Here is a 25,063-nt window from a genome sequence, read left to right as displayed (position 1 = left end):
CTTGTGTTTGTGTTAATCCTGCTCTGCATGTACGTGCATGTGTGTGAGCGCTGAACTCTGTTCCTCTAGAGACGCACTCTGAGTCTGGGACCGACCGCCGCAGTGAGGATCCTAATGGAACACCTTTACGACTTCAGACCGCCTCAATTATTCAGAGGACTTAAGGATCCTCAACAACCAAGCTAGACAGCATTTTGGATGCGCAATTGTATTCATTGATTGTTCCTTTCAGTGAAACGTCAAAATTTAATGATTAAAGGGAGAATTATACCTAAACTAGGTCACTGACTAAGTTTTCTCTGTGTAAAATAAGGGATTTCGGCACTCACTTATCAGATCCCTTAGTCAGTATGATGGATCCTTATGGAACCACAGAACACAGAACCATGAGAGAGAGCAGCTAAAAGCTTCTCTACATAAAGTTTAGTCTGATAACAACATCACCATGGCGATTTAACCTTAGCATATTCTCCCTTTAGTATCTTCCACTGTTGGGAGTCAGTTGAAAACGTTGTCTCTCTCCATGGTCTCATTCATGCCATCAGCTGTCACATCGCCCTACGGTTGGTTATGTTTGTTGACAGCGTCTTGGTTGATCTGATCCTTACTGCATTAGCTGTTATTACACACATTAGCATTAAGAGTAGTTTGAGGCTTGCGGCATTGAATGGAGACGTAGAAGGATGTGTGTAGGTGTGGAATGCATGGGTCTACACTTTATTTGTGCTGTGTGTGTGAGAGGGTGAGTCAGGCTGTGTATCAGTCTGTTTATCTTCTGCCTTCCTTTCAATTTGTCTGTGTGCCAGTTTCCCCTGTCTATCCATCAGTCTGGTTCTCCCTCTCTCTCTCTCTCCGTCTCTCTCTCCTGTCTCTCTCTCCATCTGTGTGTGGATCTATGGTACGGCCCTGATCCCGCCTGCTCTCCCAGGTTTATGAAATGTGAGCAGCTTAGCAGATGGGGCATACTGTATTCTGGTCAGCCCTGCCCGGGTTTTGTAGCGCAGACGAAGGCTTAGGGTACATGTGAGCCTTTAGTTGCACAGACACAGGCTGCTAGTGCACGAGAGAGAGAAAACAGAGGGAGGAGAGGGGGAGAGAGAGGCAGAGAGACAGACGGGGCAATAAAGGGACAGGGGGAGGTCAAAATGGAGAGGAGGGGGGGAATGCAGGCTGTAAAGAGATGAAATAAGCGGGAAAGAGAGAGAGAGAGGACAAAAACATACGGTGCACTTGCTGGTTTTAAAGCTTTGAACAATATGTTTGAATGTTTGGTTTTGTAAGAATTGAGTTATTATGGATCCTAATAATCATTCAGACACATTACATTCTGTTCTATTGGGTTGTCAACTGTGGATTAGGAAAATGAATAGTTGAGACAAGGGCAAGAAGGCAAGGTTGAGACAAACTGCATCAAAGAGAGCGAGAGTGAGAACCAGAGCAACACGGACAAACAGATTGATTGCATCTGAATGACATAAGCATTAAATAACGTTAACCTGGCTCTTCAGACGCACAGATACAACTCCCCTGATTGTAATTCCTGTATGAGGAGCCCATCACCCTCTTATCGGAGTGTGCGAGCGAGCGAGCGAGCGGCTGGGTAAGACTAATGGATGACTGCACGGCCCGGCGAAGGTCTGATTGGACTCACCATGATGTAGTGTCTCTGCATCTCCGTCTTCTCGCTGGCCAACTTCTCGCACTCCAGTTTCAGGCTGCGGCACAAGGTCAAAGAGGACAGAGGCGCACAGATTACATGCCTAATTTGCATCCCCACGGAAATAAATTCTAATTTCCACAGGAGTTTAGATATTGCAGAGGTCAAACACAGTTTAAGACCCGTGTGCGGATTCCAAGAATACTTTCCAGGCTTACCAATTACAGAGGAGAGGGTGTGTCCTACGCACTGGAGCGCTTCATCACACCTCCTGGCATGTGTGCTGGGTGCGTGTATTCAGTTAACATAATTAGAGCGTGAAGCCATATGTTATTAATGCATGTGTGTGAGTGATCTGCGTTTGTGCTCCGTCTGCAAACTGAGGCGCGACGCTAAGAGGCTGGAGGTCGGAGCTGACGGAGGTTTATCTCCTTCAGCCTCAAGGTCATCACGGGCCCGGTCTGATTATAAAGTGACCATCGGTGACCTCGGACTATACGGGAACTCATAAAGTATGGAGCGTGACACTGCGTCCCGTAATACTGTTGGAGGAGTGGGAATGTTGCGATGACCTTGATTAGAGCAATTAAAGCGGCTAATGGAGAGAAATCAAGTGAGATTTATTATTCTCACTGCAGAAACTCACACCGCAGCACGTACAAACACAACCGCTCTGTAGTATGCTGATAAAGTGCGAGCAGTTAAAAGCCACGACTTCTTTTCACCCTCACATTAACTTCATACTGCGTCTCTTAAACAATGTAGATGAGGAAGATGAAGCAGAGACGGTGAGGAAGGGTGAAAAGACTCGTGGCAGTTAAGATTTGATTCTATGCGGGTAAGAGAACGTACGCAAATGCCTTCATAAAACTCATAGCAAGAGTCCAATTAATCCCAGCTCCTATGATGAAGGTGCAATCATCATCATCATGAGCGGTACAAAGCATACCTGAGCATTTCTACAACGCAATTAAATGTAATTGACTGTGTGAACTCCAGCTAAAGGTTCAGCAAAGGGCCGCATTCTGTTTCTGGCTTCCTGCTGAATTCATGTGTGTGTGAACAACTGTGTGTACGACTCAATGGATCCTTGCCTGAGTGTGTATGTGTACTCTCTCTGGGTGTAATGTATGCTGTGTGTGTGTGTGTACCTGTGGTATTGTGCCTGGAGGAACTGGAATTCCTCCTTGATACGGTCCAGAGTTTCCAGGACTGTGAACTTGAAAGACTGGCCAGGCTGCAAGGGGACCTGTGGAGAGAGAGGTAGAGAGTGTGTGAGAGAGAGAAAACGAGAGAGAGAGAGAGAGAGAGAGAGGTTGAGTGTGTGAGAGAGCGAAAACGAGAGAGAGATAGAGAGTGTAAGAGAGAGAGACAGAACGGGAGAGACGAAAAACACTGAGATGCATGCATGTGTATGTGTGTGCATGCGTGTATTCGTGAGAACAGTGTGTGCATTTACACTTGTATACCCTTAGCCCGTATCCGTCTATGTGCACCTGCGTGTGTGTGTGTGTGTGTGTGTGTGTGTGTGTGTGTGTGTGTGTGTGTGTGTGTGTGTGTGTGTGTGTGTGTGTGTGTGTGTGTCAGAGAGCAAGGCATGGGAGGAAAGAAAGCTAAGATGAAAGTGAGAGGGAAGGTCACTTCCCCTTCCCACACATCATAAAGCCTTGTCCTCTCTCTGTGTTCTCCTCCTCCTCTAATGACTCTGCCTCCTTCCCTGCACAGCCCTCATCCTTTCTTCCTCTCCTCTCCTCTCCCTCTCTCTCTTACACATTAGCATCCGCTCCACTCCGCCAGGTTACTAATGTATTCCAGCCTACAGAGAGCTGAGAAGGGAGGAAACCTCAAATAAATAACTTATAGGAAATCATGGCATCGTCTCTCACCTGCTAAAAGCTGAGACCCCCCCCCCCCCCAACACACACACTCCTCTGTGTCCAACAAATGCATTTCTGACCTCCACCCTTCCTCCTTCACAGTCTGAGCGAGAAATCAAACACAACAAAGGTCAGAAAGCAAGCAGAGATCTCCAGTAGGGAGTTTCTAAAGTTACTTCTTCACTTCACTGGACCTCATATGAGTCAAACATGTATGACATCATGAGTTTGTGTTTGGGGGGTTAAGTATGTGGGCACTGAGCCTATGTGGTTGTGGGCGTTTTGGGTTTTTGGAGTAATTGTCTCTCAGTGGAGTGTGACCTAATGGAGTGTGTACAGTGATGTTCATGGTTTCTATGTAACCCGAGACTAAAGAGGTCCGGTCCAGGTGTCTCCTCCAATACACATGGAGACCCAGGCTGATTCCTTTGACCCCTCAGAGGCCCACAGCACCCTGAGGTCCACACCCATGCACCCTCCATCCCACACACCTCTGCACAGGGAGACGGACACCTCAGACATCGGTTGACAGCTTAAATCACTAAATAAGGAAAAGCAAACTAACCAGAAACATTTTCGACCATCATGAGCCTTTTCCTCACTCAGTGTGCACACAGCCGCACGCCGTTTCCTGCTGTCAAATCACATGAATTCCGGAGACTTTATAATTGCCAAAAATGGATTTCCTTCCCCGACATTACGGGGCTGTCAACAAGCCAGGGAGCATTAAAGCCGGAGCACCTTTCCTCCGCTACCTGTCAGGGAACACATGGAGAACGTTTCCTTTCTGGCGCAGCTATTTAGACATTTAAATAAGCTAGCCAACTCCTCATCAACCCGTCCATCCATCCCGAGCTGCTACACACACTGCGATCGGTGCGGTGTGGCCCGGGCGGCTACGGGCCCTACAGCTATGGCTACAAAGATTGGCGGTTTCAGTGGCGGGGCTTCATTAGTCTAGACAAGCACAATTCAATTAGATTTCAATTAGTCCGATGGTGGAGGTCAGCGACGCCGTGGGTTCCCCCAGTAATTAATCCAGCGAGCAGAGCTGAGCCGAACTGAGGCGAGCAAAGCGGGGACATCTAGATGGGCACAATACACGTAGACCCTCTGGGAGTGTGTGTGTGTGTGTGTGTGTGTGTGTGTGGGAGGGGTAGGGGGCTGGGATGGATGGCGGGAGTCTGCCAACAGATCCCCACTGACCTTGATTCACACCAAACATAAACAGAGGGGGAGGGGAGGAGGACGGGGTAGAGGAATAGATCAGGCACGTGCACGCCACCAGAGATTATGAAAGAGAGAGAGAGAGAGAGAGAGAGAGAGAGAGAGAGAGAGAGAGAGAGAGAGAGAGAGAGAGAGAGAGACGGGGAGGGAGAGAGAGAGAGACAGAGAGCCTCATTGGCTTTGCGGTAGTCTGTCCTGCATATGGGTCTGGAGCTGTTGTGATACTGCTGCCACCATCTGCTACCACGAGCATGAACACACAGATATGCTCATGCAGATACACACACACACACACACACACACACACACACACACACACACACACACACACACACACACACACACACACACACACACACACACACACACACACACACACACACACACACACACACAACCTGTGAGCGGTGAGTTACATCAGCAGCACTGAGTCACATAAAAAGAGCTCAGAGAGGCGAGAGTGACGACTGTGAGTTTCAACATGGCAGCTTCCACACTCGTCTAGATGAGGAAGACTCCGGTGGCTTTTCATCTGTTTTTAAGTTTCAGGGCTGTGTGAGTAAAAAGGGTAGAAAGGAAATGAGAAGCAGAAGGCTTTTGGTGCTGAGGTGGTTGTGTAGAAGCAGCGCTGTGCCCCTCTGCCCACAGAGTCTGACAGGAAGCTGAGATCAAACTCATCTGTGCTGTTTAGTGAGAGCGCCAGCCCCAGAGCTGGTGGGCGATCCGTCTCTGGCTGAAGGACACAGATGTCCTCACACGGCGCCTTAGAGAGGCGGCGGCTCGTTATGGCGTGATGACAAAACACACTTTACAGGTAGAAGTCACAACGAGCTGTTAGTTAACCTGCAGGGGGGGGGGGGGAGGCGTGTGTTGCTCTGTGTGTGTTTACAAAGATGGAGGCATCAGCGACTCGTACACATTTGTATTGGTGTGTGTGTGTGTGTGTGTGTGTGTGTGTGTGTGTGTGTGTGTGTGTGTGTGTGTGTGTGTGTGTGTGTGCGTGTTTCGTCTCTCCTGTGCTGTGACAGATGGCAGCCCAGGCTGTTGGGGGTCCGTAGCACGCAACCGAAGGGCCAAAAAAACAGACTAACGCCTCCTGTGTTTGTGTGTGTGTGTGTGTGTGTGTGTGTGTGTGTGTGAGTGTGAGTGAGTGTGTGCGCAGTCATCACAGAAGATCCTGAAACTCAAAACTGATCCGGTTAATATCTGAGAGATGGAGGTCATAGGGGGAGGGGAGAGACGAACACATTAAACACACACAGCACCATGTGCGACAGGAGTCAATCACAGTTTGGATGATCCGGCACGTGCAGCAGAGAATTAGGAGGGATTATCTGAGGGGAGGAGGAGGAGGAGGAGGGTTTGGTGTCGGGGGTCTTGTTCCATTGGATCACATGACAGCACAGAGGCAGGACCCTTGACCCTGACCCACCCTGACCCCGTCTGTCACCTCCTTTATCCCCCTGTATGTCTTCACGTCGGATCACGTGACCCGATGAGCCGAGCGGCAAAGCGTCTGAGAGAAGATGGTTGATGAAGTGACTTCACACTGCATGGATCAGGCAAAACAAGGAGAACAACTCTGCTGTGTGTGGCAGTGAGGGACGATGTCATGCGGTTTACTAGCTTTAAGTTTATACCATCAGGCTCGAGTTTCTTTCAGGATAATCAATACGTTCTCTGTTCATCGTAGCTTTGGTAAACTTTCTGGTTGGATGTTCCTGTTGCAGATATGAGGCAGTGCAGGACTTTAAGAGTCTGGTCGATGTTCCCTTTGACCCAATTTGACTTTAGTGAGGCTCATTTCCTCTCTTCTTTAAATTGAAAAACTTTAAAATGAGCAAATCTGAGCCCATTAACATCTCAACCAGCACCGCCCTCGTCTTCATTTGAATCCTCATCATTTATTCAAACTCTGCCAGAATGGGAATTGGGTCAGTCTGGTTCCGTCTGTCTCTGCGTGTCTGTCCAGCAGACGCTCGTACACACACACACACACACACACACGTCTCTCTATTCGAGCAGTTGTCTGGTTTTCCCCCGCTGGCAACGGCTCCGTGTGAGAGACGGCAACTGTCTAACAGATGCAGGTCTGGGAGTTATTGAGAAAGAACAGATTCTGTGTGTCTGCTCGTTGTGTTTAGCCCGTGGCACACCTCCTACCAAAACACGCACACATACAGGTACGCACACGCATGCACTCCACACACACAGACACATGCTACTGCAGGATACCTTCACCAGAACAAAAACACTCTAAACTAAATATCTTTCCCCTGTGACTCCTTTGCTCCCGCGTCTCATTCCTGCTTTCCTTTCCTTCACCCCTCCTCCTCTCTCCTTATTCTACACTTCCTTCTTACCCTTCTTTTCTGTTTGCCCATGTCTCTTTGAGACAAGTAGAGACACATTCAGATAGCACATGAAATAATAATTGGCTGGTGAAATATTTAGGGAAAAGGCACATGAAGAGATGAGAAATGGCATGTGAGGCAGAGAAGTGTCAGTGTGTGTGTGTGTGTGTGTGTGTGTGTGTGTGTGTGTGTGTGTGTGCGTGTGTGTGTGTGCGTGTGTGCAGGCTGATGTGAGCAGCAGGCAAATAAGCAACAGCTCGCTCTCCAATCATCATAAACCAGCTAAGATTAAAACTGGATGAGGATGAAAGACCGCAGGGCTGAATGAAGAAGGGGAAATGTATCTTATATATCAGCCAAGAGAAGCTCTGCAATCTTTTCATCACACTCGCTTCTTTTCTCTCTCTCTCTCTCTCTCTCGCTCTCTCTCTCTGTGTCAAACACACTTTGGGAGCCAGCGTGCTCGGAGCTAGAGAGCAGCCCTCATCCTGACCACTCAAAGGTCCTGATAATAAGTTAGAGAGCGGTGCCACCCTGCCAGTTTCCTCCAACAATGGAAGCTCATTTGGAGTTAGTGGCACTCCCATTGTGCTGAGACGCAGTGAATAACTTTGCTCCGCCAAGCTAGTTAGACAGCCATTCACTGCAGCAGTCAATCAACCAACCGGGGCCTGCTGATGGGTTATCCAGCCAGCCAGGTCCTAAAATTCAACCAGCCACACAGTCAGCAAACCAGCCAGTCAGCCAGTCAGAGAGCGGGTCGGAGCGTTCCCCGCTCCGCTCTGAGCCAGAGGTGGATTACAAGTCAGGGAAAGACTGGCAGCAGAAACCGGCGTCTGGACTCCAGCCAAGCTTCACTCTGCTCACTTCTTCTTTCAATGACAAGAAGAGAAACACAAAGAGGCACAGACGACTTTATCTGCATGGCTGCTCGTGTCTGACCGAGGAGACGCTGGGTTGGTTGGAGGAGTTCCGGCTCTTCTGTGGGCCGTACAGCAGCACGTCGGGCCATTTTTCGGGGGGTAACCTTTGGTTTAAACGCTGAATGAAATTAAATGCAAACAAGAAGAGGAGGGAGCAGACAAGGGAGAGGAGGGAGAGGAGGGAGAGGAGGGAGAGGAGGGAGACTCTCATCTGAAGGAGGTGAGAGCAATCTGCTGCCATGTTTACCCGGCCTGGCTTTCATTTCAGCCACACATGCTGGGGAAAAACAAACCGCCCCGTACGGACACGTCCACTGGGTCCTGGAGAGAACAGCACACATGTGCAAAAAGGGCTGAGCCGCACACACACACACGCACACACGCCAGCTCCATGTGCACACACACTCTACACACACTAATAAGTTGGCATGCATGCACTACCTCCACGTTTAAAACAAACATCCAGCACAGTCACCTCCATGTCGTCTCTCTCTCTAACACACACACACTTAGACACACACACGCACACACTCTAGCACAAACACTCCTATAGAATATTGTCTGCGCCTTGTTAATGGGGTACATGTGATTTTCTCCTGCCACATATTTGGCATGGGTTTGTTTACTTGGCTGTAAAAAGTGTTAATCTTCTCAGGGCCAGAGAGGAGGATACACACACACACACACACACACACACACACACACACACACACACACACACACACACACACACACACACACACACACACACACACACACACACACACACACACACACACACACACACACACACACACACACACACACACACACACACACACACACACACGGTTGCATCAACTTTCTGTCTCTTCTGGTTGATCTGGACTGTGAAATTATTATTTTATTATAGTTGGCACATCGCACACACACAACGCACACACAAACACTCTAAACCAGCTGTGAACACACACATATAGGCACAAAGGGACATTAAACGCACAAACATACATTCACACATACATGGTACACACACTCACACACTCAAAAGAAACTGCCAGAGGCTCACAGCGAGCCACATGGATGAAAGAAGATCATGTGATATACACACACGCACACACACATATACACACATGTACACACATATACACACATTTACACACACGCACAAACAAGCAAACATTTAAATGGAGACATTGATAGAGAAGCAGCTGTATGCAGACTGAGACACACACACATTTAGTGAAAAGAAAAGAAACATGCCAAATACACACACACACGCCTCATGCATAACCACACACACACACACACACACACTTCTGATAACGCTCGCCACAAAAATCCAGTGGAACCAATTACAGCTCAAAATCAGCCCTCAGCTTTAACCCTTTCCTGCCACAGAGCGAGGAGAACAAAGTGAGAGACTCTGCTCTGATACACAACACAACAACAACAGCAACAGTAGCAACAACTCTTCATCTTCTATGTACACTCCAGGTAACCTTCTGATTGCTTCCAAAGGGACAGGCGAGGGTTAAACGTCTCCCTCCGTCTGTCAGCCGCAAAACCGCGAATGTGAGACGTCCAATTTATACAACAGCAGTACAGTGAGTCAGCTGGGAGCGGGCTAATGGCTCCATCTCAACATATATCGCATATAAATAGTTTGAAAATAGAGACGTTAGAGGCAGGAAGAGAATTTAGAGCCGGTGTACCTGCCAAGGAATCCACGCTGCCAAAACGGCACCACACCAACTTTTTCCTGTGTTAAAGCGGCTCTCACACACACACACACACACACACACACACACACACACACACACACACACACACACACACACACACACACACACACACACACACACACACACACACACACACACACACACACACACACACACACACACACACACACACACTCAGACCAGTAAGTGCTATTAAAAACAGGAAATTAATCGTCCGGCTACTCTGAGAGAAGAAACTGCGTGTTTTAGGAATAACGCTCTCCTGGATTTATGGGGACGAGTGTACACCTGCACCAGATGCAGCCTATAGGACTGTGTGCGTGCAAACACACACACACACACACACACACACACACACACACACACACACAGATGCAAACACACACTGTTCTTTGCACCCTCACACCTCTCCACGTATCAAATTTCATAGCAACACCAGAAATAAAGCTCCTTTGGCAGAGCCGGGGCTGCAGAAAGAAGAGAGGGAAAGGAGAGAGAGAGAAGAGAGAGAGAGAGAGAGAGAGAGAGAGAGAAAGAGAGAGAGAGAGAGAGAGAGACTATCGATCAGTTGGAGTTGGCTCAATCTGAGACTGAACTTTATCACAAACGCAGAGCATGGCAGCAGGAAGCTCTCTGATAGGCTTCTAAAGGAGAGAACAGAAGGATGTTCACACTCTATTCTTCCTTCGCATCTCTCATTCATTTTCATTTCTCTTTCCACCCCCGGCTGTGCCTTTTTAAAGAAAACGCGCTCTCTCTCTCTCTCTCTCTCTCTCTCTCTCGCCGTCTTTTCCCCCCCTTCTTCTTCTTCCTTGGCTCTTGCACATTGCACTTTCTCCCTTTGTTTTCCTCTCCTCTCTCTCTCTCTCTCTCCCTCTCTCTGTCTCTCTCTCTTCCTCTCTCTCTCTCTCTTCCAGCGGCTGACTTATTAGCATTCTCTCTGTACATATAATTGATTCCTCATGCCTTCCTCTTGTGAAAATGTCATTCATAATTCTCTGTGATAGCCGGCTTGCTGGCTGGCTGGCCGACTGTCTGGCTGACTGGAAGGCAAAGTGGCCACTGAACCATTTGTAGCCGATAGAAGAAGGAGGAGGAGGAGGAGGAGGAGGAGGAGGAGAGGGGGCTTAAAGGAGGTATGAAAGGGGAAATACTTCTCCTCTCTTAATGCGAACCAAAAATGTGCCATTAAACTATTAATGAAAACGTCTGAGGTTGTGTGTGTGTGAAGGTCTGTGCTCACACACACACACACACACACACACACACACACACACACACACACACACACACACACACACAGGCAGAGAAATTGAGATTCATCTATGCCACCTACACAGTTTAACCCTGTGCTGGGTCTGAACAGCACCTGGCTGCAGCTTACAAGGGTGTTTGTGCATCTGTGTGTGTGTGTGTGTGTGTGTGTGTGTGCGGGTGCGTGTGCGTGTGCGTGTGTGTGCGCGCGTCTGTGTACACAACAGTGAATCTCTTAGTCCCTAAACTCCCCTCACCCTCTCTCCCGCCTCGCCGTACTCATGTTACAGTAGAGTCACTATAACTAAACAAGAGAGATAGAGAGACAGACAGACAGGCAGGCAGGAGACAGGCAGACAGGCGGAGGATAAAGAGGACAGAGGACGGAGCAATGGGGAGGTAATGGTCACAAAGTGGGGAGGGAAAAAAGATTTAGAGAGACTGTGACAGAGAGACCATCGCTGAGAGACAGAGAGGGAGAGAAAGAGGGAGAGGGAGAGAGATGGACAGAGAGAGAGAGAGAGAGAGAGAGAGAGAGAGAGAGAGAGAGAGAGAGAGAGAGAGAGAGAGAGAGAGAGAGAGAGAAGGGCAGGAGAGATGGACAGAGAGAGAGAGAGACATAAGGAGGTACTTACCGGATGCCTGCCCTGAGGGTACATGATCCCAGGAGAGGAGAGGCTGCCAGTCCGTTTGATGGCCAGGTTAGTCCCCTGGCCCTCCACTCCTCTGCCCTCCACTGGTTAAACACACTGAGACACACACACACACAAGCACGCACGCAGGCACACACTGGAACAGACACACGCACACACACACACTCACACCCTCAGTGAGTCCGGTCCCTGCTCCTTAGCTGGATTGGAGGCAGCAGTAGCAATCTTCACTCTTCCGGAGTCTCCCCCTCTCTCTCTCTCTCTCCCTCTCTCCGTCTCTCTCTCCTAAGGCAAGTTCCTGTTGACACACAGCTGAAGAGTGGTGCTCAATCTGCGGGCTCGTTTATCCAACAATGTCATGGTAAAACGGAGCGACACACTCCCACTTTACCTCCTTCTCTTTCCCCTGCGTTCCTCAGTGAAAGCAAAGTCTCAGCTCCCTTCCTTCCCTCCTTCCTCCTCTCTCTCTCGTATTCCTCTCAGTGTCTCGCCCTGTTCCTCACCCTGCGATCAGTCAAGATCCATATGTGGTGATATGACAGAGGATTGCATCCAGGCAGGCTCCCCTCTTCTTCTCCTCCTCCTCCTCCTCCTCCTCTCCCTCCTCTCCTAGTGGCCCTTCACCCAGCTGTCCACTGGTGAAACACACAAACATAAACACACACAGCTCCGTCCAAACAGTCTACCCCTCTTCTGCTCTGCTTCTTCTTCCTCCTCCTCTTCACCTTCTCTCTCTCTGACACACTGGAGCCTCTGCCTTGTGTGCTGCCGCAGAAAAAAGAAGGACAAGAAGGTGGAAAAGATGTAGAAGGAGGGAGGAGAGAAGGGAAGAGAGGCAGAGGGAGAGAGAGAGAGAGGGCTTTGTTTTTAATCTAAACGTGGAAAAAACGCGAGAGGAAAGCAGGAAAGAACAGCAGGTCAGTGGAGGATCCAGCGGGCTTTTCAGCAGCGAGCCCTAGACTGTAATATATTGTGCCTGTTGGCTTCAACACAAACACGACAGGCTGCTAAAGCTCCTCTTAAGGTGGAACTGAGTAGATAGAGACACCAAGTCACAGAAGGAGAGAGAGAGGGAGAGAGAGAGAGGGAAAGAGAGGGAGGGAGGGAGGGAAAGAGAGAGATGGATCTCCTTTCAATTGTGGTCAGACAGACAAAGCAATCAGTCATGCAGAAAGACTCAGGCTCACACAGATATGAATCCAGACACACACACACACACACACACACAAACATTCATGACAGCTATGTGGACACGCTTATTACGCAACACGAGGATGCACACACACGCACGCACGCACGGATGCATACACACACGCGCACACACAGGCATTATACTCTGGAGTGATAACTTGATTACCCTGTTTACACCTGACATTAAAATGAGTCTGGGATGATTGGACGGCCACCTAATCACGCTTTACTGCAGGATAAATAAAGGAGAGAACACACCCAAGATGCACCGATCCTATTTCACTGCACCATAAATGCTGTACACACACACACACACGTCACACACAGTCCTGTCAAACCACATAGATCAACTATCAACTGCTTCAAAACAAGAAAACACACCTTGTATTTTAGTGGAATACTTTAGATGATGTTTATCCCTCTGCTGCTGACAGGAAGTGATAAATTAGCTCATGAGCGTGACTTTAAAGGTGAACGGCGCATGTAAACACTGTAGTTCAACCAGTTCAGTGTGTGACCGTCCCGATCAAAAGGCCGAAGGAAATCAGACTACAACAACAAACTACAACAACAACCGCCGCAACTGAGCGAAGACAGAGCGCCACCTACAGTCAAACACCCACCTCAGACGCCACGGTGACGTCCACACACACCGTGAAGCGATCTGTGGTGCAGAAGCACATCACTGACCACTTACCACCAAAGATGTTGTCAAAATCAATAAGTGGAGTATCTGAAGGATTACAGCTGTGAGACTGCACAAATGTCCCTGCTGCAGGAAGATAAAAACGTCTGAGAGGCCACATGTTGCTCTTGGCTCTAATCGCACACACTATTACTGGTACTGCCCAGCATGTGTGTGTGTGTGTGTGTGTGTGTGTGTGTGTGTGTGTGTGTGTGTGTGTGTGTGTGTGTGTGTGTGTGTGTGTGTGTGTGTGTGTGTATACCTGGGCCAACTAAGCCCTGGAATTTAAAGCCTTCCCGTGTACAGTCCACTAGTCTTTGTGTGCAGTATTCTAATGAGTTGATCCAGGACAGCTCTGCCTTTGAACTTGATCAAACAGCCATTAATCCAACACTGCTCAATCAGATACAGTTACTCTTGGCATGCAGTAAGACAGAAACTGCTTCATAACAAGGAGAGCGAGCCAGAGGCCATCCCCAAAGCCTCAATTAAGGTCACAGGCAGCCGTCCTGTTGCGTTGAATTCTGTTAACAAACAGTGTGGAGCGGTTTGAGGAGAGACTAATGCTGTCTGGAGGAAAGCAATTTACAGCAAAAATACGGCAGAGCAAGTCAACACAGGAGCGCCACCGTCCATTAACACACACACCAAGGTCTGCTTGAACTACAGCTGTCTGTTGGGTTACTCTCACGGTTCGAGATCAATCATGTTTGATGGGGCAAATCTTCATTTTTTATAAATAGGTGGTAACAGTGACGTAGTTAAGATCGGAAATGAACCCTTTAATATTTGGACAACTCTGAGACTTCCTCAACGCCGCCTTAAGGACAAACTTTACATTCTTATTGATTTGTTTGTTTTTGTTACGTTTGTTATTCTCTTCCTCACTCTCTCTCACACACACACACACACACACACACACACACACACACACACACACACAGGAGTGCCCTACCCCACCAACATTGCCATTCCCCATGTAAGCCATTGTACTAATCAGCGTAACCTAATTGTCTAGAATAGATTATTCAGAGTCCCCTGACTGCTCATACTGACAGACAGGTGTACAAACAGGGGGGGCATACAAAACATACACACACAGGCACACACACACAGCAGCAACGCAGTCATGCAGGTTCAAAGGTTGTTATTGTAGTCGGGCTTTGTTTCTTGCTTGCATTGTGGGATGTGACCCAGGCAAAAAACTGAGCCTTTACTTCACTGCACACGTTTAGTTTGAAACACTTAACTTCAGTTTCACTATGACAAGCACATTTTGACTGACCTCAGCACTGCTAATGCATGATGAAACGCCGGGCTACAGGCTGTGGGGATCCACAGTCCGCAGTCAGCAACCTTGGAAGGGATGGTCAGCATCTAAACACAGAGGAGCCCACACACTTCAGCTGCCAGTGCAGGTGCTGTAAAGACAGCATGATCGCTGCTCGTAAAGCCGTAAACAGCAGGACCAGATGATAACAGCAGCCAGATAAAAAACAACACTAAACATTTTATCAACAGCATCAACAAGCAGATCTAATTTGTTTCTGTCTATATAAACATTTAAGCTTGAGTATTTATTGTCTACATAAATAAGAAGAACCAGGACGGGGATAAAACACTGTTAAAATAATATTGCCTAAGAAAACAACTCTTCAAGTGTGGAAGGAGACTTTTGTGACTCTTCAGAGGGTCAAAGGTCCCCAGGGTGCAGGGACACAGGCAGGTTCACTTAGGACTGGATAATGTACAAAAGAATAGAATAGAACACAATAGAAACACTCTGGGGGCTGCTCAGTCCTTGGTTTGAGCGTAACATGTTGTTGTTTTAGTATAGAGGCAGGTTATTTAGATATTATTATAAAAACATTATACTTTAACGGGAGATTTAAGTGCATTGTAACTGTAGACTCAGATTGGTTTTATTTGTCAGTTTTTATGTGGGTATGTAATAAATGAAGTTCAGTTTTGCATTTTTAAAAACCAGATGGCGAATTAAAAAGACTTACAGTGCAACATAAATAATTAATATAATAAATAAAGTGCAAGATAAGAACAAACTATAAAGCGACACAGGTACCAGGTAAACAACCTCAGTCTGAACTCTGTTTACATGCGGCCAAAAAAATATTTGACCCCGAATGACCTTAATTATAGACTATGTAAGTTAAATTTCCACCAGGTAACCGGCTTCTTATTTAATATTTCGTCTTTTTTGACGTTAACAGTTCGCTTAGAGGGAGAAACAAACTCACGTTCGCTGCTAGCACGTCTCAATTGAGGCAGCACACACAGCTACACGCTAACCCTCCGCTCCACCTTAAACACGCTACCTAGTGTGAGAGCGCTCCCTCGTAGCTGATTGGACGGAGGGGTACCACATTCTAACCAACCAGTGTTCGAGAACCCCACGTTGGGTCCTGATGTCATACGGAATATGGACCAATCGCAGCTCGGCCCGACCACTGAACGGGTGTGGGAGGGGGAGGGGTGGAGGGAGCAGAGGAGTCTGTGGGGATTGTGGGCATTGAAGTTCCAATTATTGTGCAGACACACACACGCACACACACACACACACACACACGCACACACACACATACTTCGTCCCCCTGTCAGTCACGCAACATAAATGCTCAGTAAATTCCTCCGTTAATTTCGGTCCTGCTATTTCTGCTACACACACACACACACACAGAAAGAGAGAGAGAGAGAGAGAGAGAGAGATAGAGAGAGAGAGAGAGAGAGAGAGAGAGAGAGAGAGAGAGACCAGGTAAGGTTCTTTTTTATATTCTTTCCTTTATTCTTCTTCAAACTCGGAAAATCATTCTTTCCTTTTTTCTTTCTTTCTCTCAGACTCAGGGATTTCCAGTTCTGCCATTAAACAAATACCACACACATACACTCACACATGCTCACACAAGCACACACACACACACACATACACACACACACAATTGATTGTTGTGATTGATGGCCGTTGCTACAGTGAGTATGTCGTCCAATACTTCACTCGTGTATTCCTCCCTCTCTCTCTCTCTCTCTCTCTCTCTCTCTCTCTCTCTCTTTCTCGCCCCCTTTCTGCATGCGTCTCATTTCAGCGTGGCACTGTGACGTTTGGTGTGTGTCTGGACAAGCTTCTCCATGATAGCTCTCCTCATGAAACAGATTTCATAACAGGGCTGCAGAGTGGAAATCAAAGCCGGTGTCTCTCCCGTGTTAGTGGTTGCTGTCTTGTCTGGTGTGGACGGTGGACCTGGAGCTTTTGGGGAGGACATACTGTCATTCCCTCATGATGGATGCTGTCATATGAGTGCTTGGCTCTGGAAGGTAATTTTCATGATGGGAACAGAGGGCGTTGTCTGTATTTACATAAAGGAACAAACAATAAAATCAAGGTCAGCTTTCAACTTCAACAAAAAACAACAGAAAAGCTCCAATTTACCATAAACATAAATATAAAACAACATTACGCAGAACTGAGATTACATTTTACATCACGACAATCCAGCCCAGTCACTGATTAAGGCTACACTTGTTTGTAGAATCAATCGTAGATCAATTGTTGTGACACTTGGACGCCCGCACTGTGCTGTAGCTTAGCCCCCAGCTGACAGCACATTTCCATACCATACCTCCACCCTGATGACATGTTTGAGGCGCTGACATGCAGCAGAGGTAAATACATTTCCACTGTGTAAATGACAGCCTTCAGCATGTGTATGTATGTGTTTATCACCTCCACCAATGTTTCCGTCCGTGTTGGTTTATCCGTCTGTCTGCTTGACTGTTTATCAGACGGATTACTTGAAAAGTTAGAACCAATTTCAATGAAACTTGGTGGGCGCGTTTGGACGCCATCCAGGGAAGAACGCAGTACATTTTGGAAACTGCCTGCATAGTTATTTCCACTTTTACATTTCAGGCTGTGACCGTCTTAACTGTAGGTCATAGAATACAAATTCCCTAGATTCCTGGAGTCTATTCACATCCATTCCTCCATTTTTTACCAAATATATTTTCTACCAAAATCTCTTCCAAAACTGTTATTGGTATCTCCTTCAACAATTTTGGCTCAATTATCACCATAGTCGTCTGGACCAAGCAGGACTAATGCTACGTCTTTGTAATTAGATTTTCCCTACCATTGTGCTCTAATTGGCTGTTAAGAGGGCGTGGCTCATCCTTTAAAACTGCTGTATCCCAAGAATTAATCAGCGTCCTGTCACCGCACTTGGTGATCACGTTGAGGTCAATAAGCTGTTAAATGTCATCACTGAGCGATGGAGTCATAATTGGAGGACTGTTGGTCTGAATGGAGGTTTGCACTCCAATGAGCCCCCAATCATCTGTCCCAACCTGCACGACTGGACTAACACACACAGCTCAACTGAGGAGAGACGCGGTCACGGTTTGGTCGGGTGCTGCCTGGTTAACGTGGGTGCAGGGGAGAAGCTCAACCAGGAACAGAAACCTTCGATATACAATGTAAGCAATTAAACACTGGTGGTGATATTTAACGTTCTTCAACATGCAGCCTGATCATGTCATTCAGCATTTCCATACCAAGTAATGACAGAAGAGTTGATAACAGACTGAAGCTGGAGCTGGAGCAGAAAAGCATCACAAGCTTCTCTCAAACCGAGTAAATAGAGGTATGATGTTCCCTAAAGAAGTGATGTCATTGCTGGGCCTTTTTGCAGCTTGCAGCTGTGAAATCGCTAATTGCCAGTTGATTATCAATTCTGGTGCTTGGGTAATTGTGAGGCACTTTGTTGACCTGTCCCTTGATAACAGGCTCAATGGGAGTATTGAGCTTCCGTCTAAAATCAATACACATATATTTAGTTTTGGTTTGGTGGAGAATCTGGTTTGTGGGTTGCTTGTGTAACGGGTTTGTCCCTGCTTTAGATTATTAAGACTCAGATCTGAAGGCGGGTAGGGTAATGTTAGTTTTCAACCAACAAACCTCAGCAGATTTTCTCCTCTAAATCTTATTATATGGGTTGTTTAGTCAGGTTTTCCTTCTGTTCTGTTGTCTGCCACCTAAAAGCTTAAACATGTAAACATCAAACTTACTGCTGAAGTTACTGGGATGAAGCAACACATTTAATACTTTCCTATATTTATACAGCACTATATTCTCTGTATGTATATGTTACTATTCTATTCTATTCTCACAGCCATGTTGTCTTGGAGTGTTTCACTTTACTCTTAATAGAAAAACAGCTGAGGAAGAATTGCTTAAACAGCCTAAATACAAATCTATCACAGACTGACACCTCCAACACACCCACACACACACTCTCACACACACACGTTCACACACACCCAAACCCAGCACTTAGTTGTCAGTCAGCGGTCAGGCAGTCAAACGATCTGCAGATCTGCACTGACTAATCCATGCAGTAATAAGAAACGGCAGCAGGAGAAACTGGATCTGTGTGATGTGGGACTCTGGGTAAACTCTGCTTTGGACTGACGCTGAATAAATACACGCCTATTCACACATGTGCAGGCACACACGTAAACAGAAGACAGCCACGATGCACACACGCGCGCACACACATGGTGCGAATCAAACTAGCATTTGTGTGTGTGTACCTGTGGTGTGTTACAGGTCCCCCAGTGCCTGGCAGCACATGTGATCTCCTGACCTTGTAGTGCAAACATTTGGTCACAGTGTGTACGTATACATACATGTGTGTGTGTGTGTGTGTGTTTGCTTTGGAGTGTGTGCGTGCGACTGGGTGTGATAGTGTATATTTTTGCAGCATCAGTGTGATTTCCTGCCTGAGTCTATCAGGTCCTTATGTGTGGGATGTGTGCAGTCACACTCCGTGTCATAATTAGCTTCATCTACCTTATTTCCTGCTGGAGGCTACAGGAAGGAACCGAGGTGACACTGACTGCATACAGCTCATCCGCATCACACACACACACACACATATACACACACGTCATAAAGTCAGTGTCAGTCAATGCCTTGTTTTGACACGCACACACACACACTCACACAGTGTTTTCTGCATCTGTATCCCAGTCCGTAAATCATGTATGTGTGTGTGTGTGTGTGTGTGTGTGTGTGTGTGTGTGTGTGTGTGTGTGTGTGTGTGTGTGTGTGTGTGTGTGTGTGTGTGTGTGTGTTTGTGTGTGTGTGTGTGTGTGTTCTGCATGAATCTCTTCATCTCTCTATCAAAATGGGGGTACAATTCTGTGCATTGAACATTTCTTTTGCTTTCTCTCTCTTCCTCTCTCAGGGAGTCAGACGGCACGCGCACACACACACACACACACACACACACCCACACACACACACAGGCTGTATGGATTCCTACTGCATGCATATGAATGCAGATATGCTTGAACATTTTGTGTGTGTGTTTATGAAGTATCCATATGTGTGTGTGTGTGTGTGTGTGTGTGTGTTTGGCTCTTGCACAAGCCAATTGTGTGACTAATTGGGACTGAGGCACACTGCAGTGGATAAAATACACCAATCTCTCTCTCTCTCTCTCTCTCTCTCTCTCTCTCTCGCTCTTTCTCTGCATATAATGAAATTTAAATATTGCTTTTTTGTGATACTGTCTCACTCATACAGACCCATGCTGTACCCCCCCCCCCCCTCACACACACACACACACATACACACACAAATAAATAGCATAGTAACATTTCATTGATTAATAGAGGGAACAATAGTGCTGCGTTTTCACATCTAACAGAACCCCACTGATCTAAAGTGTGTGCGTGTGTGTGTGTGTGTGTGTGTGTGTGTGATTGTGTGCGTGTGTGCATGTTTGTGTGTGTGTGTGTGTTAGCTCATTTGTGCCTTTGCGTTCTTCTCCATGTTTCTCTGTCACCGGGCCAATAAATCCATGCTGTTCTATAATTTATGATCTCCGTCTATTGGCCGAGCAGAAACACAGTCGGAGCGTTTTGTTGTTTGTCCTCTGTTGACAATAAAGACGATCATCTTTGAGTCTCTGCCAAAGTGTCAGACGACTCAGCGAGCGGACGCAACACCTGGACCGGGACAGTCAGAAGCACTGAGCCCGGCGGAGGAGAGGAGGTCTGAACACTGTGAGGAACTCATCAGGCCGCAGAAGAAGAAGGCAGAGGTGGCTGAAGGCTGAAGGCTGAAGGCTGAAGGCTCTGCATGTTGTTGGGGTGTCTTGGCTTTTCAATGTCACACAGAGGACAGGGACAGAGTCCAGGGTTTGGCAGACTGGAGCGGTGGTCTGGAGAGTTTGTTCCGATTACAGATGGATTTCAATGGGGAAACCTATGCCAGGGTGCTGGAACGGAGCCTCAGGAGGAGCGATGCAGACGAGACTGGACTGGACCTGCATGGAGGCCCGATGGGTCATGAGCGTTCGCCCTTCCAGGAGACTTCTGCCTGCGTCCCTTGCAGCTTATTGTGGGAGGTTGTTACTGCGGGAACATGGCGTCGTTACGAGCCACCCGGTCCAAAGTGAGAGCCGTGTGTGTGTGTGTTCTGGGCAGTAAGTCGAGCACGTTCCGCTTTGGTCTCGGCCGTCTCTAGGGAGCGATTGTGTTCGTGACAGAATCTCAAGGTGGAGCCGAGGTCTGGAGAGGGTCCAGCTCCAGCGTATCAGCCTGTTCCTCTGCCTCCACGCTCCACTTTACCTCCCTTTCCACGTTTTCCTCCCTACCTCCCTCCATCTCTCTCTCTGTCTGTCTTGTCTGCCTGCCTTGTGTGTCTCTCTTTAAACACTTTGACGGCAGAATGCATTATGTAAGTGTAAAATGTCCTGGCAGAGTTTCTTGTGACCAGATGCAGAGTGTTCCGGAAAAAAACACACACACATGGAGAAGAGAAAAGACAGGATGCACGAGAGAAAAAGAGAGAGAGAGAGAGAGAGAGAGGTGAGATGGAGTAAAAGAGAGCAGATGCATGTATGCGTGTGAAGAATGCTGGATGGTGTGTGTGTGTGTGTGTGTGTGTGTGTGTGTGTGTGTGTGCTGGCTGAGGTGCAGATGGTGGATGTCAGCGTTGAAAAATTCATGATGCCATGTTTGGAGATTCCTGGGGGAGATCTTGTTGTTCAGCTGGCCTTACAGAGTTGGCCTGCAATGCACACACACACCAAACAAAACCAGTTCAGTGTGCGTGTGTGTGTGTGTGTGTGTAAAGATCCGCAATCAAAGACCGAGTCAGAGAGAAACACTCTTACAGCCCAGAAACATGCGGCTATAAACAGGTTTTTACCATTCTGATTCTTTTTTTTCTCCCTGTTTTTCGTCTGTCAGGCTCAGATGTTTCTCATTTCTCTCTTGGGGAATACGCCGCCGCATAAAAAACCCCACCAGCTCCATCTAACTGTCAAATAAATATGACTCAAAATGTTTTTTTACCCAAAAATATCACACGTTGCCATTAACGACACATAAAATCCATTAAACCCGTAGCAAAGTCCAGAACCGCAGGAAGGAGGAAACCAGGGGAAGTGTTTCCTTTTGTGTCACCACGGCAGCCAAATCTGGACTCAGCCCTATTTTCTTCTACATGACTTCTAAATTTAATTCTGCCAAATATATCTTCATACTAGAAACAAGCCCCCATCACACACACACACACACACACTCACTCACTCACTCACACACACACACACACACACTCACATGACTTCATCCCTGCTCCCTTTGACGCAGCCTGTCGTTGAGTGAGCTGTACGCCACATTAGCGTGCCAGGTCCATTTGAACAAACAGAGCGTTCCGAGCCTGAGTGTAGCAGGTTTGGGCTCGGCGCTGGGTAATGGAAACTGGCAGCAACTGGCGTGACAAACCCAGAGCCTCACACAGAGCCCGACGTGAGCCCGGCTTCTCATTACAAACCCATTTTCTCTTTTGCTTCCACTTTTTCTTCTCCCCTTGGCTTGGCCGCTGCGGTCCAATGTGTCCGGGGAGACTCACGTGTGTGTTTGTGTGCGTGTGTGTGTGTGACACCGCGGCTCAATAACGCGGCCTCCTTGTCGCCGTCATGTCGTTTGAGAAGCGATCTTTTGTCTTGCGTCAGTTTGTCTTGCGGGGAGATTAGGGCCGTCTTACATTTCAGGGTTGATGTTTCTTTGATGCGGCGCTCAGACGGTTCGACCCGGGAAGGTGAGAGGTTTAGGACGGACTGAGTGACGGATTTGTCCCTGGAAAGCTGTCAGGATTATTTTAGGTTTGTTTGTTTTGTAAGTGTGATGTGATAGAAACGACATGGTTGACCTTTTAATGTCAATTAGCAAGTTTAATTGAAGATTGTTGAGTTTGTTGCTCCTCTGGTGACTACATTATGACAGCAGGGAGTGGGGACAGTGCCTTGCTCAAAGGCACGAAACCTCAACATGCATCTCCTCACCGTCTCCAGCACCTCCACATGTATCCAGGTGGAGTCCTACTCATTGTGTTCATATAAATCGTATAAATCTTAAACCCTTTAAACCCATCTGAGTCCTGAGCCCATGTAACCGTGGCGACTGAACGTCTCCATGAGCACTCTGGTTTCAGCCTCACAGACATTTTGTCCTCACGATCTGTATGAAGTTGAGTGCGGCCGTCTCACATTTGCATGCAGACAGCGTGGACGCTGGCGGCCGGGTGGAGAGGACACAGCTCACTAATCGCAGATCCAATCTGAGTGAAAATCTCCTCCACGCTGAATCTCCACATCATAACCGCTCTTATAATAGCTGCAGCCTGATATGACATCACTGTCTCATCACTCTGATGAAGAGTTCAGCCTTATCTTAAAGGGATGAAGCCCTCATGCGTGTGTGTGTGTGTATGTGTGTGTGTGTCTGTGTGTGTGTGTGCTCTTGTCTTTGAGGCTTTGACCTGGAGGTGAGATTGAGATAAAAACACGAGATCAGAGATACATAGATCAGACGTCATGCATACCACCTGTGCGGGCACACACAGACACACACACAAACATATGGACACACACCGTCCTAAGCACACACACTGTATACAAATTTCCATCACGATGTTACAAATGCAGGCACAGATGTTTGAGTTAGCATACATGCATATACACACAAATTAACATGTACACAAACACTCATACAAATATATCTACACACACACACACGCACACACACAGATGTATACACTGCACATCTGTGTAACTGTTACCAAATGAGCACACATATCTGTAAAGTTTTACATGAGCATACATACAAACAGTGTATTGTACATTGTGCAGGAACACACACACATACACACACAAACACACACACACACACACACACACAGCATTTGGCACATGGCCTGGGTCATGTCATGCCAAATAAGTTCAGCAACTAAAAGCGTTCCACCCTGGGAATTCCACCCCTAACCCACAGTATTAACCCTCCACACACACACACAGACACACACAGACACACACGCACACACAGACCATTTATCCCACCCACACAATGTGAATTCATGATTGCACTAAACAGCAGAGACAGATCCACACCATGAACACCAGCAACCACACTCACACCTTAGCCCCCCCGAAACATTATCCTAGCTTCCTCCCACCAGACACTGCACACACACACACACACACACACACACAGGGTTTTATTAGTACATTCCATTTCGCTGTGGCAACCGTATCCGCCGCAGGTTAAAATGTAGGGAGGAAACGCCATCATCAGGAGCTGACAGATCTGAGCTGAAAAAGAGCAGAACACGTGAATGAAGAGGGAAGTGTGTGTGCGTGTGTGTGCATGTGTGTGTGTGCGTGTGTTGGGGGGCGGGGTGCTGCGGTGGGAGGAAAAAGGAAGGATGGTGATAAGGGAGTGAGAGCAGGAGTCAAAGGGTGTCAGAACTGAAAGGGAACGCTGCCGTAATTAATTTTGCATTCAAACAAAAGGAAAATGGAGGCAGCTCAGTGAGATAACTTCCTTTGTTTTTCCGTGATGTTTGATGTGTTTTCTTGGAGCACATTCAATTATCGTTAAAATGAAGCAGACGACGGATCTGCCCGTCACACACACACACACACACACACACACACACACATCACGAGTCTGAATCCCGGAGTGGCCTGGTGGAGTTTAGGGTCTTTGTTCTGTGTTTTCAATGTGAGACTCGACATTCTAACGGGGCTTCAATCAATCAATTCAAACAGTATTAGATTTTTACAATGTGACTTTAGTCCAGAAGGTTCTTCCGGATCAGTTGTTGAGAGGAGTGATGTAATCTGCAGACTGAACCATTGAGAAAAGTGAAAGTTAGAGAGTGAAAGGAGGTTAAATGGCTTGTTAGGACAGACATTCTCTGCAGGGAAGTGGAGCAGAGCAACCTTGTCGGGCCAAATGACACCATCTGGTGGGAAGCTGGGACATCGTGGTCAGCCAGGGAATGTGTGTGTAAATGTCTGCATGTGTGTGTGTGCACGGGTGGCGTGTGTGTGCGTGTCCGTCTGCATGACAGAGCTGGGGTGGGAGATGTGCGTACAGCAAAGTGTGCGTGTGAAAGACAGAGGGTGTGTGAAAAAAAAGAGAGAAAGAGAGC

At 47.4% G+C, this 25,063-nt stretch overlaps 1 protein-coding gene across 2 annotated transcripts in view; it reads right to left on the bottom strand.

Moving 5' to 3' along the window:
* The window catches only part of tle2b (TLE family member 2, transcriptional corepressor b), a 58,349-nt gene extending 45,700 nt beyond the window's left edge, over positions 1-12,649 (bottom strand). For both annotated transcript variants that reach the window (XM_076153380.1, XM_076153381.1), the window contains exons 1-3: positions 11,652-12,649; positions 2,809-2,906; positions 1,652-1,715 (exon numbers count right to left, since the gene is read on the bottom strand). In XM_076153380.1, coding sequence (XP_076009495.1) covers positions 1,652-1,715; positions 2,809-2,906; positions 11,652-11,675 — 186 coding nt within the window. In that variant the 5' untranslated portion in view covers positions 11,676-12,649. The remainder of the gene's footprint in view (positions 1-1,651; positions 1,716-2,808; positions 2,907-11,651) is intronic.
* Between the last annotated feature and the right edge of the window lie 12,414 nt (positions 12,650-25,063).

The sequence above is a fragment of the Genypterus blacodes genome, unplaced genomic scaffold, assembly GCF_046128005.1.
Source record: "Genypterus blacodes isolate CSIRO-AG114 ecotype Tasmania unplaced genomic scaffold, CSIRO-AGI_Gbla_v1 ptg000058l_1, whole genome shotgun sequence".
Classification (NCBI taxonomy): Eukaryota; Metazoa; Chordata; class Actinopteri; order Ophidiiformes; family Ophidiidae; genus Genypterus; species Genypterus blacodes.
Note: the sequence above shows the minus strand (reverse complement) of the source record. Positions and strands in the feature narration are given on the sequence as shown.